Source organism: Octopus sinensis, linkage group LG7 (genome assembly GCF_006345805.1).
Source record: "Octopus sinensis linkage group LG7, ASM634580v1, whole genome shotgun sequence".
In the NCBI taxonomy this organism is placed as follows: Eukaryota; Metazoa; Mollusca; class Cephalopoda; order Octopoda; family Octopodidae; genus Octopus; species Octopus sinensis.
In genome coordinates, this window is record NC_043003.1 from 85,448,041 (window position 1) to 85,461,800 (window position 13,760).

At 35.3% G+C, this 13,760-nt stretch overlaps 1 protein-coding gene across 3 annotated transcripts in view; it reads right to left on the reverse strand.

Annotated features, from left to right (window-relative positions):
* Positions 1–4,674: 4,674 nt before the first annotated feature.
* The window catches only part of LOC115213936 (alpha-N-acetylgalactosaminidase), a 43,794-nt gene continuing 34,708 nt past the window's right edge, over positions 4,675–13,760 (reverse strand). For 2 of the 3 annotated variants that reach the window (XM_036504872.1, XM_036504871.1), the window contains exons 7-8: positions 11,182–11,383; positions 4,675–5,997 (exon numbers count right to left, since the gene is read on the reverse strand). In XM_036504872.1, coding sequence (XP_036360765.1) covers positions 5,726–5,997; positions 11,182–11,383 — 474 coding nt within the window. In that variant the 3' untranslated portion in view covers positions 4,675–5,725. Of the gene's footprint in view, positions 6,002–11,181; positions 11,384–13,760 lie in introns of all 3 variants that reach the window. The other variant, XM_029782935.2, reaches the window with a different exon arrangement.

Consider the following 13,760-nt stretch of genomic DNA (forward strand, 5'->3'; position numbering starts at 1 on the left):
GTGCCATTCACATGGCACCATCAACGACCATGACTACAGTTCACGAGTGCCATTTAAATGGCACAATTAACGACCATGACTACAAATCATGGGTGCCGTTTACATAGCACCATTATATATATATATATATATATATTATATATATATATATATATAATAGAGATATGTTACAAAAAGAAAATAGAAACTACACGCGGTAATGTAAGGGGAAAGTAAGAAAAATCAACGAAAATGCATATCTATATATATAAAACTCTAGTTGTGTGAGTGTCTCTCCCCTTCGATTTAGATTCCTAACTCCTCCCACATTTTGCGGTGCAGTTTAACCAAATTCGGGTATCTTATAGTCGTGATTCATATCGAGCCCGTCTGACTATTAGCGCGCGTCAACAATGAGTCTACGATTTTAAAAATAATTTAACATCATTTTTTATTCCATTTTAATGCATAAAATGCATCGTGTGTCGATGGCGGCAGAGTTGGCGTCCACGCTCACAGCTGCACCTGTTTGCTTCTCCCTCTTCCCTCCCTCGTGAAGCTGTGGGGAAGGGAGTGTAAAGAAATCAACGTCGTAATGCGTTGTTAAGGAAACCAGCGTTCTTTTAGAACAACGACTTCATGGCTTGAAGACACTGAGTCAACGATTTAAAAAAAAAATTATCATCATTTTTTATTCCATTTTTAATGCATTTTTTTGCTATAACTCTCTAAAGTAGTTCTGGATTTGGTGCAATTAGGTTAGATATAGAATTGCAATGTGAATGGTGTAAGGGATGTATGGAGGTTAGTGGTATTAATTGAAAGGTTAGAAATGTTCTGTATTATGTTATGTGTTCATATTTAGTTGAGGAAGATATTTATTGATGAAAGTTGCCTCTTTATTCATTCTTTGTTGCATTGAGGTGTTCTGTGAACATTGATAGAAGGGAAAAATTTGGAAATCAGGATTAAGATTCCTAGCACACCTTTCTATGTGTTCACTAACTTGTAACTGTCTGTATTGTGGGTGGCGGATTTGTTCTTTGTGGATAGTGGTTCTTCGATGGAGTGATATTCCTGTTTACCCAATAAAGTAATTACCACATCCTAAGCATGTCATGGCATAGATTAGATTTTCCGAGGCACAGGTGAAATTTGATTTGATCTTAAATATTTCACCTTGTTTAAAGTGAAATTCTGAACTCTCCAAAAGGTGGGGGTATGTTGTATATATATATATGTATATATATATATATATATACACACACACACACACATACAGTATCTCTCAGAAATTTTAATAAAATAACCATTACTCTGATAATCTTGAAGGAAATCAAATGAAATTTATACTGAATAAAATATATTATACATGCAAACATTATACAAACTTGGGGCACAAACTAATAAACATTTTCAAAGATATGAACAAAATATTAATTTTCAAACATTATAAAAATATGTACACACTAAAGGAAATTTGCTATATCCAATATTTTATCCACTTTTTTTTTACTAAATTCAGATATTGTTGATAATTTTAATTCTAATAAATTATTTCTCTGGGCATTTTTGCATTGGCCATGGTTATTGCATCTGCAGGAATTCTGATTTGTATACCATGGTGAAAATCTTCATTGTGATTAAAATGACACCAAAAAGAAAGGAATTGTCTGAAGATTTGAAGAAAATTATTTTTAATTTGCACAAGAATGGTTTAGGATACCAGTTAATTAGCAAACGAATACATATTAGTGTAAACACAGTTGCTAAAGTAATTCAAAAGTACAAAGCTACTGAGCAGATAAGTAATAAACATCGTCCTGGTCATCTTTCTATTTTAACTACGCATGATATTCACCACATCCAACATTGCATGATGGACAACAGACGTTGTACTGCTTCATCTTTGGCTCAAGAAGTGTCTTCTGTTAGTGAAGTTTGCCAAATTTTGAACCAGTGTGGTCTTCATGGATTCATCCCTCGTAGGAAGCCTCTCCTCACTACCAGGCATAAATTAAGTGGTCTTTCTTTTGCCGAAACCTATGTGAGTAAGAGGAAGAAGTTTTGGAATAAAATTCTTTTTTCTGATGAGAATAAAATCAGCTTGTTTGAGTCAGATGGTATTAAACAGGTATGGCAACGACCAGGTGAAGATAAAAGCAACAAATGCACCATGCCTGCTGTGAAGAACTACAGCAGAAGTGTTATGCTTTGGGGATGCATGAGTGCAGCAAGTGGGGGAGGACTAACATTTATTGAGAAAACAATGGATTCAAGGCTTTATTATGACATATTCCAGAAAACAATGTTGAAAAGCATCAAGGAACTAAGAAGACATTCCATGTTTCAACATGATAATGTCCATAAACACACTTCAAAGAGGACAACTAAGTTTTTATCAGACAAAAAGGTAAAGGTATTGCCTTGGCCTACCATATCACCTGATTTAAACCCAATAGAACAACTGTGGGTTGAGGAGAAAAGAACCCTGCAATGTAACACAATGGAAAGGCATCATTCAGGATGAATGGAGGTCAATTTCATCGGTTATATACAGAGATTTAGTTGATTCTATGCCCAGAAGACTTTATGCAGTCATTGAAAGAAAGGGCTGTTACAGCAAATATTGAAGACAGCAAATAATCCTTTAGGGGATACATATTTTTGTACTGTTTGAAAATTAATATTTCGTCCATATCTTTGAAAATTTTTATTGTTTTGAGTTCCAAATTTGTATAATGTTTGCATGTATAATATATTTTTATTCAGTATAAATTTCATTTGATTTCATTTGATATTATTAGAGTAATGGCGATTTTACTGAAATTTATTAGGGGTGTACATACTTCTGTGAGATACTGTATATATATATATATATATAAAGTATAGTCCTATGCTTCACATGTCCTTCTCAAGACATGCACATCAACAAAAGATACAATATCTCTCTCTTTCCCACTCTCTGCTATTATATATATATATATATATATAATAGCAGAGAGTGGGAAAGAGAGAGATATTGTATCTTATATATATATATATGTATATATATATATATGCATATATATATACACACGACAGAATGTAAGTGCCCTGAGAGAAATGCTGGACATAAGAAGCATCAAATGTGGCCTGCAAGAGAGACGTTTGTGCTGGTATGATCATGTACTACGGATGGATGAGGAGAGATGTGTGAAGAAGTGAAGGAATCAGGGGTAGAGATAGACCCAGGAAGACATGGGATGAGGTGGTCAAGCATGACCTTCGAACGTTGGGCCTCACAGAGGCAATGACGAAAGACCAAGACCTCTGTGACTGCGAAGACCCGACAAATAAAGTGAGTTCATAGCATATCCTACACCAGCTTCACACAACCAGCCCCAGCCCATTCAAAGTACCTTGGATCATAGGACAACCTGCTGTGCTTACCTTGGATCGAAGGGTGGCCTGCTATGCTTGAGGAGACCTATTGAGTCAAGTACATCAATATCAAAATAAAAATCAAATGGAAATTGTAGTTGTGATACCTGTGCTGGCGGCACGTAAAAAGTACCCACTACACTTATGGAGTGGTTGGCATTAGGAAGGGCATCCACTTGTAGAAACACTGCCAGATCAAACTGGAGTCTGGTGCAGCCACCTGGCTTCCCAGACCCCGGTCAAACCGTCCAACCCATGCTAGCATAGAAAAACGGACGTTAAACGCTGATGATGATGATGATGATGACGATGATATATATATATATATATATATATATATATATAGAGAGAGAGAGAGAGAGAGAGAGAGAGAGAGAGATATCAGAGCACAGTTTTATGCTTCACCATGTCTAATCATAAACAACACACAACGATAAACACAGGTACTATATACATCATCATCACTTTACCATTTATTTTTCCATGCTAGCAAGGGGCAGACAAAACTTCATTGAGGCAGAATTTTCTATAGCCAGATCCCCTTCTTGAGACCAACATTCGCTTGCTTTTAAGCAAGATACTAATTCCCACAGTCTGGACATGCTTTACCCAAGAACTGCAAACAAATAACACTATTTGTACAGTGAGATTTTGTTTAGAATTAGCAACACGTGTCAAGACAAGAACAAGCACTCAGACAATGCAAACACATACACACACACACACACACACACATACATGAAAAGCTTCTTCTAGTTTCCATCTACCAAATTTCACTGACAAGATAAGGGTCAACCCAGAGCTGCAATGTAGGACAGCAGCTAACAATGTCCATCAGTGGGGCTAAACCCAAAACCATCTGATTTCAAAGTTAACTATTTAACTACACAACCAAGCTATGCACATACTACAGGCAAAGAGACAAGCATACAAATAGATAAATCATGGACACAATCTAATATCTTACTTTCTCTAGTTATTGTCAAAATCGCTGCAACCCTTTAGTATTCAGACTATTCTGTGAAATGTAATACTTGTCAATTCAAATTGCTTTGAATTAATCGAGATTCTAATGACATGATTGATTATTTTTAGAATAACATTGTAGGGTAAGTGTGAGAAGCTGGATCTGATCAATTTGAAAATAAAACAAGTAACTTATTTAAAAATAAATGAAAATAGTAAATTTTTCCTTTCATTTTCAAATTTTTTCCTATGGTGATCCATAAACTTAGTTGCTGATATTGTAGAAAAAATAACAAACAACAAAACTATGAGAAAGGTGTTCAGTTTAATAGAAAGGAATAAATACAAAATTGAAAGTCATACAAACAACGCAAGTAGCAAATAATTTTCTTTGATGATTTTTGTGAAGTTTCCCTTTCATTTATTATTTTTGTTCTTATTTCTGGTGTTAATCATATTACTTTTCTGATTTCATTATTTTTTGCATGTTAAAATAAAATGGAATGTGGTAGTAAACAGGATCACATCAGATGTGCCCACAATAATTCACTTTTCTTGTTTAGTGATGTTTTCTATATATCATTATACTGATTTTATTTTTGTTTTTGTGTTGAATCTTTTTTTGTTTCTTCTAGTTTATTTTTAGATTTCTCAGATGGGAGGTTCTCCTGTTAGTTATGAATGTCACCACGTTAGCATTCAACACAAAAACACTTAACACACAAACATACACACAGATACGTGTGTGTGTGTGTTAATGTGTGCTTAATGTCATAGGCTTTGAATCTATTTTCCCATGCAAGTATGGTCAGGAGCAGGGCTATCTTAGCAGTTTTGAAGGCCTCCAAGCAAAGCAATATGCAGGGATCCCTACATGTACAACTACAGAATACATAGATTAGCACTAAGTCTCTGAGCCTTCTGTAGTCAGGATATACCTGTCATATATCATTTAGTTGTTGATATGTTTCTTTTTTATTTAAAGTTTGTATAACTTTCCTACCACAAACATGTAGCTTTGGGCCCTATCCAAAGATCAAGACTTATACAAATAAATATATACATATATTTACTTTCTTTTTTTATATAAATTCCAAGTTATCAAATTCTTTAAAATGAACAATCTTCTTTTTAAACAATATTATTAAGAAAAAATTATGTAAAATTGTTTTTAAAAATAAGAATAGAAAATATATATTTTACGTATGAAGAGAATGATATAATATTAAAAAAAACCTTATTGATAATTTTGTAATCGTATCCCTAATGTTATAACTTTACTTTCCTTTTATTTTTGTAATTTTTATTATTTGTTTTCATTCACACAAATTAAAACCTAAGAAGATTATTGACAACATTATACTGGAGTAGTCTTTGCTAAGGGAATAGCAGTCACCATGTAAATACCAGTTGGGTTAACTGAAGCTTTAAAATTGGAAGATGGTGAATAGACACCGAGGAACTTGCCATCAAACACTTCAGTAAGTTTATATCCTGCATGTTCTGTCAAGTTCAGATATTTCAAACTCAAATCAATTTTTTTAGGGACACCATTGGTGTTGAAATTTACAAAGGCAAAGGCATAACTTCCATTTGGTAATATCGGTTTCATCCAGTAATCGACGTTGTCTACCTGTTAGTTTAAAAGATGAAAAATGAATAAATACAAGAGTAACTTTGATGCAAAAGGTGTCATTTTATGATCTAGCAAATGCAAATAATGACTATATTTCATTGGAATGGTCCAATAAGACTGAAATATGTTTTGTTAAGACCACACATACCGCACATTTAATTACTGCAAACAGAAAGTATAGAATATTTTACCAAGAAATGTAACATGTTAATTTTCGTAATTTTTGTAACTGTTTTTTATATTAAAATCTTATATTATAAAAGAGAGCTGATCTCACTTTGTCTGTCTGTAGCAACATCTGTCTAGAGAAAGGAAAGGAGAGGAGAAAAAGCTAGTGAGAGAGAGAAAGTGTGTGTGTGTGTATGTGTGTGTGTGCACGCGTGTGCACGTGCATGTACATGTATGTGTGAAATATAGATAAATAGATAGTTTTGTCACCGTAATAACTAACAAGTTTTTATTAAAACACAGGAATTTTAAGTACAAGTCTGTCAATATAATGCAACACAGACTTCAAAGATAATGTGTTTGTATGTATATATATGTGTGTGTGTGTATGTATGTGTGTGTGTGTGTGTATAGTGTTGTTTTTTTTGTTTTGTGTGTGTGTTTCTCTTTATCTTTCAACATATAGACAACACAACACAGACTTTAAAAAAAAACTTTTACTTTGAACAATTTATGAAGGTATGTGCATGATTAATAAATATTTTTACCACCACTGTAGAGATGGGTAACAACCTATAGTTGAGTCACTATCAGAACTAAAGGAGAAGTTTCAGGTGTGAAAGCAAGGTCTAGAATCAAAGGGCCTTAGAGTCAATCTAGCAAAAACCAAAGTCTTAATAAGTTGGAAGGCAGACAAATTACAAATCCCTTCAGGTAGATGGCCCTGCTTGATCTGTAGAAAAGGCGTAGGTAGAAACCCTATAAGATGTACCCAGTGTAAGCTATGGACACATAAGAGGTGCAGCAATATCAAAGGAAGGCTAACTGGGAAGATAGTTTTTGTGTGTGGCAAATGCTGTGTGGAAATAAACACTGAAAATGTACAGAAAACAGCTTCCATCACATGCCAGGGAGAAAACTAGAAGTAATTGATAGCTTCCATTACCTAGATGACCAAGTCAGTAGTGGGGGTGGATGCTCTGAGAGTGTAGCTGCTAGAATAAGAATAGCCTGGGCAAAGTTCAGGGAACTCCTACCTATGCTGATGACAAAGGGCCTCTCACTCAGAGTAAAAAGTAGACTGTATAATGCATGTGTACAAACAGCCATGCTACATGGCAGTGAAACATGGGCTGTGACTGCTGAGGGCATGCATAAGCTTGCAAGAAATGAAGCTAGTATGTGTAATGTCAGTGTGCATACACAACAGTGTGTAAGCACCCTGAGAGAAAATTTGGACATAAGAAGTATCAGATGTGGTGTGCAAGAGAGGCAACTGCGCTGTGGAGACCTCCAGGTTAAAATTATTGGAACTAGAGCAACTAGAAAATGAGTCAATCAACAACTTTCTTCATAGGATTAATTCTCAAGGTTTCTTCTATCATTTGAATAAGTTGAAAGAAAATCCGGAAGAGGGAATCATGAAACTCATTTTCAGCATGGGATTGTCATTGGCAGCGATAAAGTTTAAAATTTTGGATCAGTTAGTGTCATTCTAAAATGAATTACACTGAAATAGCTGCTCTCACTACCACCATAGAATCAGAAACACTGTTTGCTAGTAGTCTACAAACAATAATAAAATTTAACGTCAACAAGAATACATACAGTCGTGACATAGTGAAAGGTCAAAATTGTGGGTGTACACACAGAGCTTGTGTGTGTCCAGCTTATGGTAAAAATAGCAATAAGTGCGGCAAATTAGGGCACTTTGCAAGATTTTGCCAATCTAAAAACAATTGTCATGTGGACAACATAAATGTATCTCCAAGCGAGACTAGCTCTGCTAGCAGTTTGTTGCTAAACATGAACAAGGAGAGTGCTAATAACATGGGTGTTTGCAAGTGTTTCATAATAGAAGCATAGATATGAAAGTGGATATTGGGACAGCTCGTTTGATAGTCCCATTATCATTTGCTTCACAGTTAGGTATCCCAGTCAAATCATGCTACAATACATTAACCAGTTTTGACTGTTCAGATCTAAAGGTTGTTGGATCAATCAGAGTGACATTTAAACTCAACAACACCAATGAGTCACATAAATTTATTGTGATAGACAGCCCATACTCTTTTGGGTTGATTGGAAAAGATATTATTAAAGACAGTTCATTTTGTCTTAATTTAAACATGGATGTGTTCCCACATGTTAAAGGTTTTGTGGCTCAAGTTAACTGCTGTGATGCGAGATATAGCATGATAAGTTCAGTGAGATACGTTCCAGTACATTTAGGAAAAGAAGTGAAAGGTAAGTTAAAGAGATTGGAAATGATGGGTATCATCACACCGTTGGAGTACTCTGGAGTCAGATGTGCCTCACTGTGGCATGGCTGAGTAAAAAAGATGGATATCTTTGCATGTGTTGATTATAAAACTCATTTAAATGCACTTATTGACACCTATTCTTTTCACATACCATCAATCAACACTATCTTCTCTGGTATGTCAGGTACAAAATTTTTCTCCACTCTTGATTTAAAGTATGCAGATTGGCAATTACCTTTAGCAGAGGAAGCAAGACAGATTTGCACTATTAATACAACCAATGGTCTCTACCTGGTTAACAGACATCAAATCGGCCTTAAGAATTTGAATGGCATATTTCAGAACTGCATGAAATCTCTACTAAAAGGGATCAAAGGAGTAAGGGTATACCAAGATGATATCCTTATCTATGCTAGTAGCAAAGCAAAATTGACAAGCTGAGAAAATATGGTAGTTGCAAGGCTAACTAAGGCACAGTTCTCCATTAACAAAGAGAAGTCATTCTCCAGAAGAAGAAATTTGACTTTCCTGGGAATGAACATATCTGAAGAGGGTATTTCTCCATCTCAGGAATTGGTAGCAAAACTAAAGGACAGTCAAGTACCAAAATCAAAGGAAGATATTGACAAAATATTAGGTCTGACAAATTACTACAGAAGATTTGTCCTGGCATATGCTGAAAAAGTAGAACCATACTTATCAGCTAGATCTAAAGAATTTAAGTGGGGTAAAGAGCAAGATAAGGCCTTCCATATGCTTATCACTCATCTTTCAGAGGCTCCAGTTTCATAACCATACTCAATGGAAAAGATGAGCACTCTCATTGTAGATGCATCCTTGATTGCAGTAGCTGGGACATTATCCCAAGAAGGACACCCAGTAGCATTCATAAGCCAAACCTTTAGCCAAGCACAACGAAATTGTTTGAAGACAGAAAGAGAGAGGCTTATGCAGTGGTATGTTGCATAGATAGACTGTAGCTTTTCCTTCTAGGAAAGCAGTTTTATTTGGAAACAGATCACCAGCCTTTAAAAACCCTGTTCACAAATGATTTAGCTGTATCTCAATGTGCTTCATAAAGAATGGCCAGGTGGAATTTGATTATATCACAGTATGATTTCTTCATTAATCTTGCAAAGAGTTAGGCCAAATTTAGTGAAGGCAAATAACACATGGCCTATTTCTGGGCCCTGGAAACATGTGCATATGGATTGGGCATACGTTCCAAACAATGGTAACATACTTGTAATTGCAAATGCCTATTCAACATAGATTGAGGCATTCTTGTCCTAATCACTCGACTAAAGCAGTAAAAAGCAAGCTGCTTGAGGTCTTTGCTCATTTAGGTGTACCCACAGCTTTAGTATTGGACAACAGGCCTGAATTTGTTGTGTTAAAGAATATGTTGTCATCAATGGCTTGCAGAGAAATTGAGACACCTGCTTACAGTCCAACATCTAATGGTACCACTGAAAGGAACATACAAATTTTGACAGCTGCACTGAAGTATTTTGATCTGAAAACAGGGAATTTCAGCAACTACTTGAACAAAATTCTGTTCAACCAACAGAGTGCCTCAGGTGGTTGTAAGTTATCACCAGTCAAAAAGTTAATAAAAATACCATTGAGGGTTGCTATAAACCCATTCTTTGAAATAGGTGAGGATGTAATACACAAAATCATGTTCAACAAGGTTGCATCCAAGGCAAAATATGTGATACATTCTGGAAATAATACTGCATGGACTAAGAAGGAGGGTTGCCCACTGCAGTAACTGGCAGTTGAGTGACTGACCCTGCTAAACACAGGAACCAGAACCAGAATTGAGCACAACACCTGGCACAATGGTTCATGCTGAGTCTGCAAAGATACCTAACAGTGACAGTGCAACCATATCAAATCCTCAGGCTAGGTGTGACACCAACACTGGAGTTACAGAAGCGAAGCAGCCTAAAGTTATAGAAGAAGTGGAGCAGCCTTTTATTGACAATGCTAGCCATTGAAGATTGAACATGAAAATTTCATCAAGTCTTCAACTGAGGCAAAGTGCAAGAATTACGGCAGGATGTAAAAAGCCAAAACATTTCGAGGAAGAATAATGTGGTAGTTGTGTTGGGTTTACTGATTTTGGTATCCTTATATATATATATATATATATATATATATATATATATATATATATATATAGAACTCACAAAGGAAGTCTTGTGCAACCACATGGAAACCATGAGATGAGAGAGGAACAAGCTGGCAGCCATAAAAGTGATGATATCACTACGCACAGCGTGGACCTCAGAAGTGAGCTGTGTAACTTGCAGTTACGAACATTCAAAATATTTTCTTAAGAGTGAAACACAACACAAATATTATACAAAGCATCAAAAAATAGATCAGTTGACTAACTGGCAAGGAGTAGCTTGTCTTTTTTCTACAGTCACTATTTCCATTTATGAACTACCAACTCAGTTATCTCATCTTGTGTTATCCATTTTGTATCCATCCACCATTCAGATGCTGTATTAATCATTATGACCAATCACTGCTTTCCACAAACTCAGCATTTTAGAATTCTTTACCTTACTGCAGTCACTGTGCCATGCACTTACTAAGTTACAAAAGTCATTGTGCCACAACAGTCCATGTGCAATGTGTATAAGCAATTTCTACATTAAAAATAAACACATCAAAAGTTAAGAGTAAGAGATTTATTGAAACAGAAATGAGGTAAAAAAAAAAAAGGAAAACTTACATTCCATATCCTCTTTCCTTGAATTCCAAGAGAATCCTGGTTTACAGCAATAATACGCTTATTGGTGAGCAGTTCCTTAGCAAATGGTTTGATACTTCGTAAATCCACTGACATAATTAAAGGCGATGCCATTATAGCCCACATACCCATCTGAACTTTTTGCTGGTTGTCACTCAAACCAAAGTCGCCAATGATCAACTAGAATAATAAATAATAAATAATAAATAATAATAATAATAATAATAATCCTTTCTACTATAGGGGGAGGAGGAGAAGCTACACCAGCAGCTAGCTGGTACATTTTTTCAGCTAAGGAAACTGGAACAAGACATGAAGTATCATATTCAAAGACACAACATGCTACCTGGTCCGGGAATCAACACCCATGACCAGACTACTAGGAATGTATTGGGCTAGCAACTAAGTTTGTTTTTTTAAATTTTAATTTTTTAAAAGGTTTAATAAAAAATAACAACTAATTAATCAATAATGTATTCACTCTTGTTCTTTACAACTTCTACCCAACTTTCAACAAGATTTTCAATACCTCGTTGGTAAAAATCATCTGATTTCAACCAGGCTCTCAATTCTGCATTAGTATTGAATGAAACTCCGCGCATAGCATTTGAAAGAGATCAAAAGAGGTGGAAATCTGTTGGTGTCAAATCAGGAGAGGACAACAGGTGTGGCAGCAATTCCCAGCTATGCATTTGAAAGGCATCCTTGGTTATATTGCCAATATGAGGGCGGTCGTTGTTGTGCAACAGAAGAACTCCATGCTGCTAATTAGGTCTTTTCTCTTGAATAGCCATGTTGAGTCATTCCATCAGTTGAACATAGAGTTTTGCATTGACAGTTTGGTTCTGTTCAAGCAATTCATAATGGATAATCCCTTCCCAGTCCCACCATACACACAGCATCGTTTTACGCGGATGAAGATCTTGTTTCATGCACGGTGTCACTTGTTTACCGGGGCTAAACCATTCCTTATGCTGCTTCATATTGATGTACAGGCTCCATTTTTCATCGCCAGTAACAATTCAGTAAAGAAATCGTTGCTTGTGTCCATGAGTTGAACAGTGATGAGCAAGCAAACCAGTGGAGATTGTGGCCCATTAATTTTTGTTGTTGTCACTTAAAGCATGCGGAACCCATGCTCCATACTTCTGAACCTTTCCCATCGAGTGAAGATGCTTCTCTATAGCAGTGTGGGAGCATTCCATTTTCTCTGCCAGTTCCCTTGTTGTTTGACAAGAATTTTCATGCAAAAGTTGGTTTAATCGCTCTTTATCGAACTCAACTGGACAGCCAAAACAAGGTGCATCTTTGAGGTCAAAATTTCCATTTTTGAACTTGGCATACCAATCACAAGCAATTCTTTCAGCTATGATACCCTCTCCATACACAGCACAAATGTCGTAAGCAGCTTTTGCGACCTTAGAATCTTGATTAAAAGCAAAAAGAAGGAAGTATCGAAAATGCTCATTTTTCTTAACCTAACATTTCATTTTAATGATCTGAAAATAAATAAAAAAAATTAACTAACATTAACTAGAAAAAAAAAAAACTAGATTCCAAAATGATTCAAAAATAGAATTCTCAAAAAAAATAGATTCCAAAATTTAAAAGAACAGCGGGAACTTAGTTGCCGACCCAATACTTTCACTGCAGTCATGTAACATTAATAAATATTGTCAACTGAAAATAGTAAGTGTATGACACATGGGCTGTTGTGGATCAGTGACTTCAAAAAGTTTTGCTAATAGTTTGCTCTGGAGGAAGTGGCTGAGTACTTCTTCATAGTCTTTAAAGATTTTCTTGACTAAAATCTATTCAATGACCAATCAACCAAGTGTTATTATTTCTAACTCATCTACAACACATTTATTAATTAGTGACTTAAAATTTTCTTTACTGCTCAGCCCAACGGTAACACTGTTATGTGATTAGAGAAAAAGAGGGAGAAGGAAAAGAAGGGAGAGATTAGAGAAAAAGAGGGAGAAGGAAAAGGGAGAGGTGGTGGATAGTGAAAAGTGTATTTTTTTTTAATTGAACTAAGTTTTTTATATCACTCCCACTTAATACATACACATAAATGCAATTCCATGAAATATTCAAGCTTATTTACATGACAGATATATGCAATTTAACTAATATGTACATATATTTTTTCTCCTTCCCTCCTTTTCTCTCTCCCTTGTTTTCTCTCATCACTTGAAAGCATTACCGATGAGATAATTAAGGCAATGACAAGCAGAGTTATAAGATCAGTAAGGAAAATGTTAAGTCACTAATTTATAGCATTTAATGTGTTGAAGATGAGTCAGCAATAATAACATTTGGTTGCTTAATCATTGAATAGATGTTAGTAAGAAAAACTTTAAAGAATGTGAAGAAGTATACAGCCACTTTATGAGTGCTGTATATTAAGTCTAAAAAATTGTGTATAAAGTATATAAAGTGCATTAAGTAATCATCCTTCACTTTTCAGTGATTATCAGATGAGCGACTATCTTTCCATATAGATACAATACAGGCTACACTTTCAGGATTTTTGGATAAAGTTTTCAGAAAT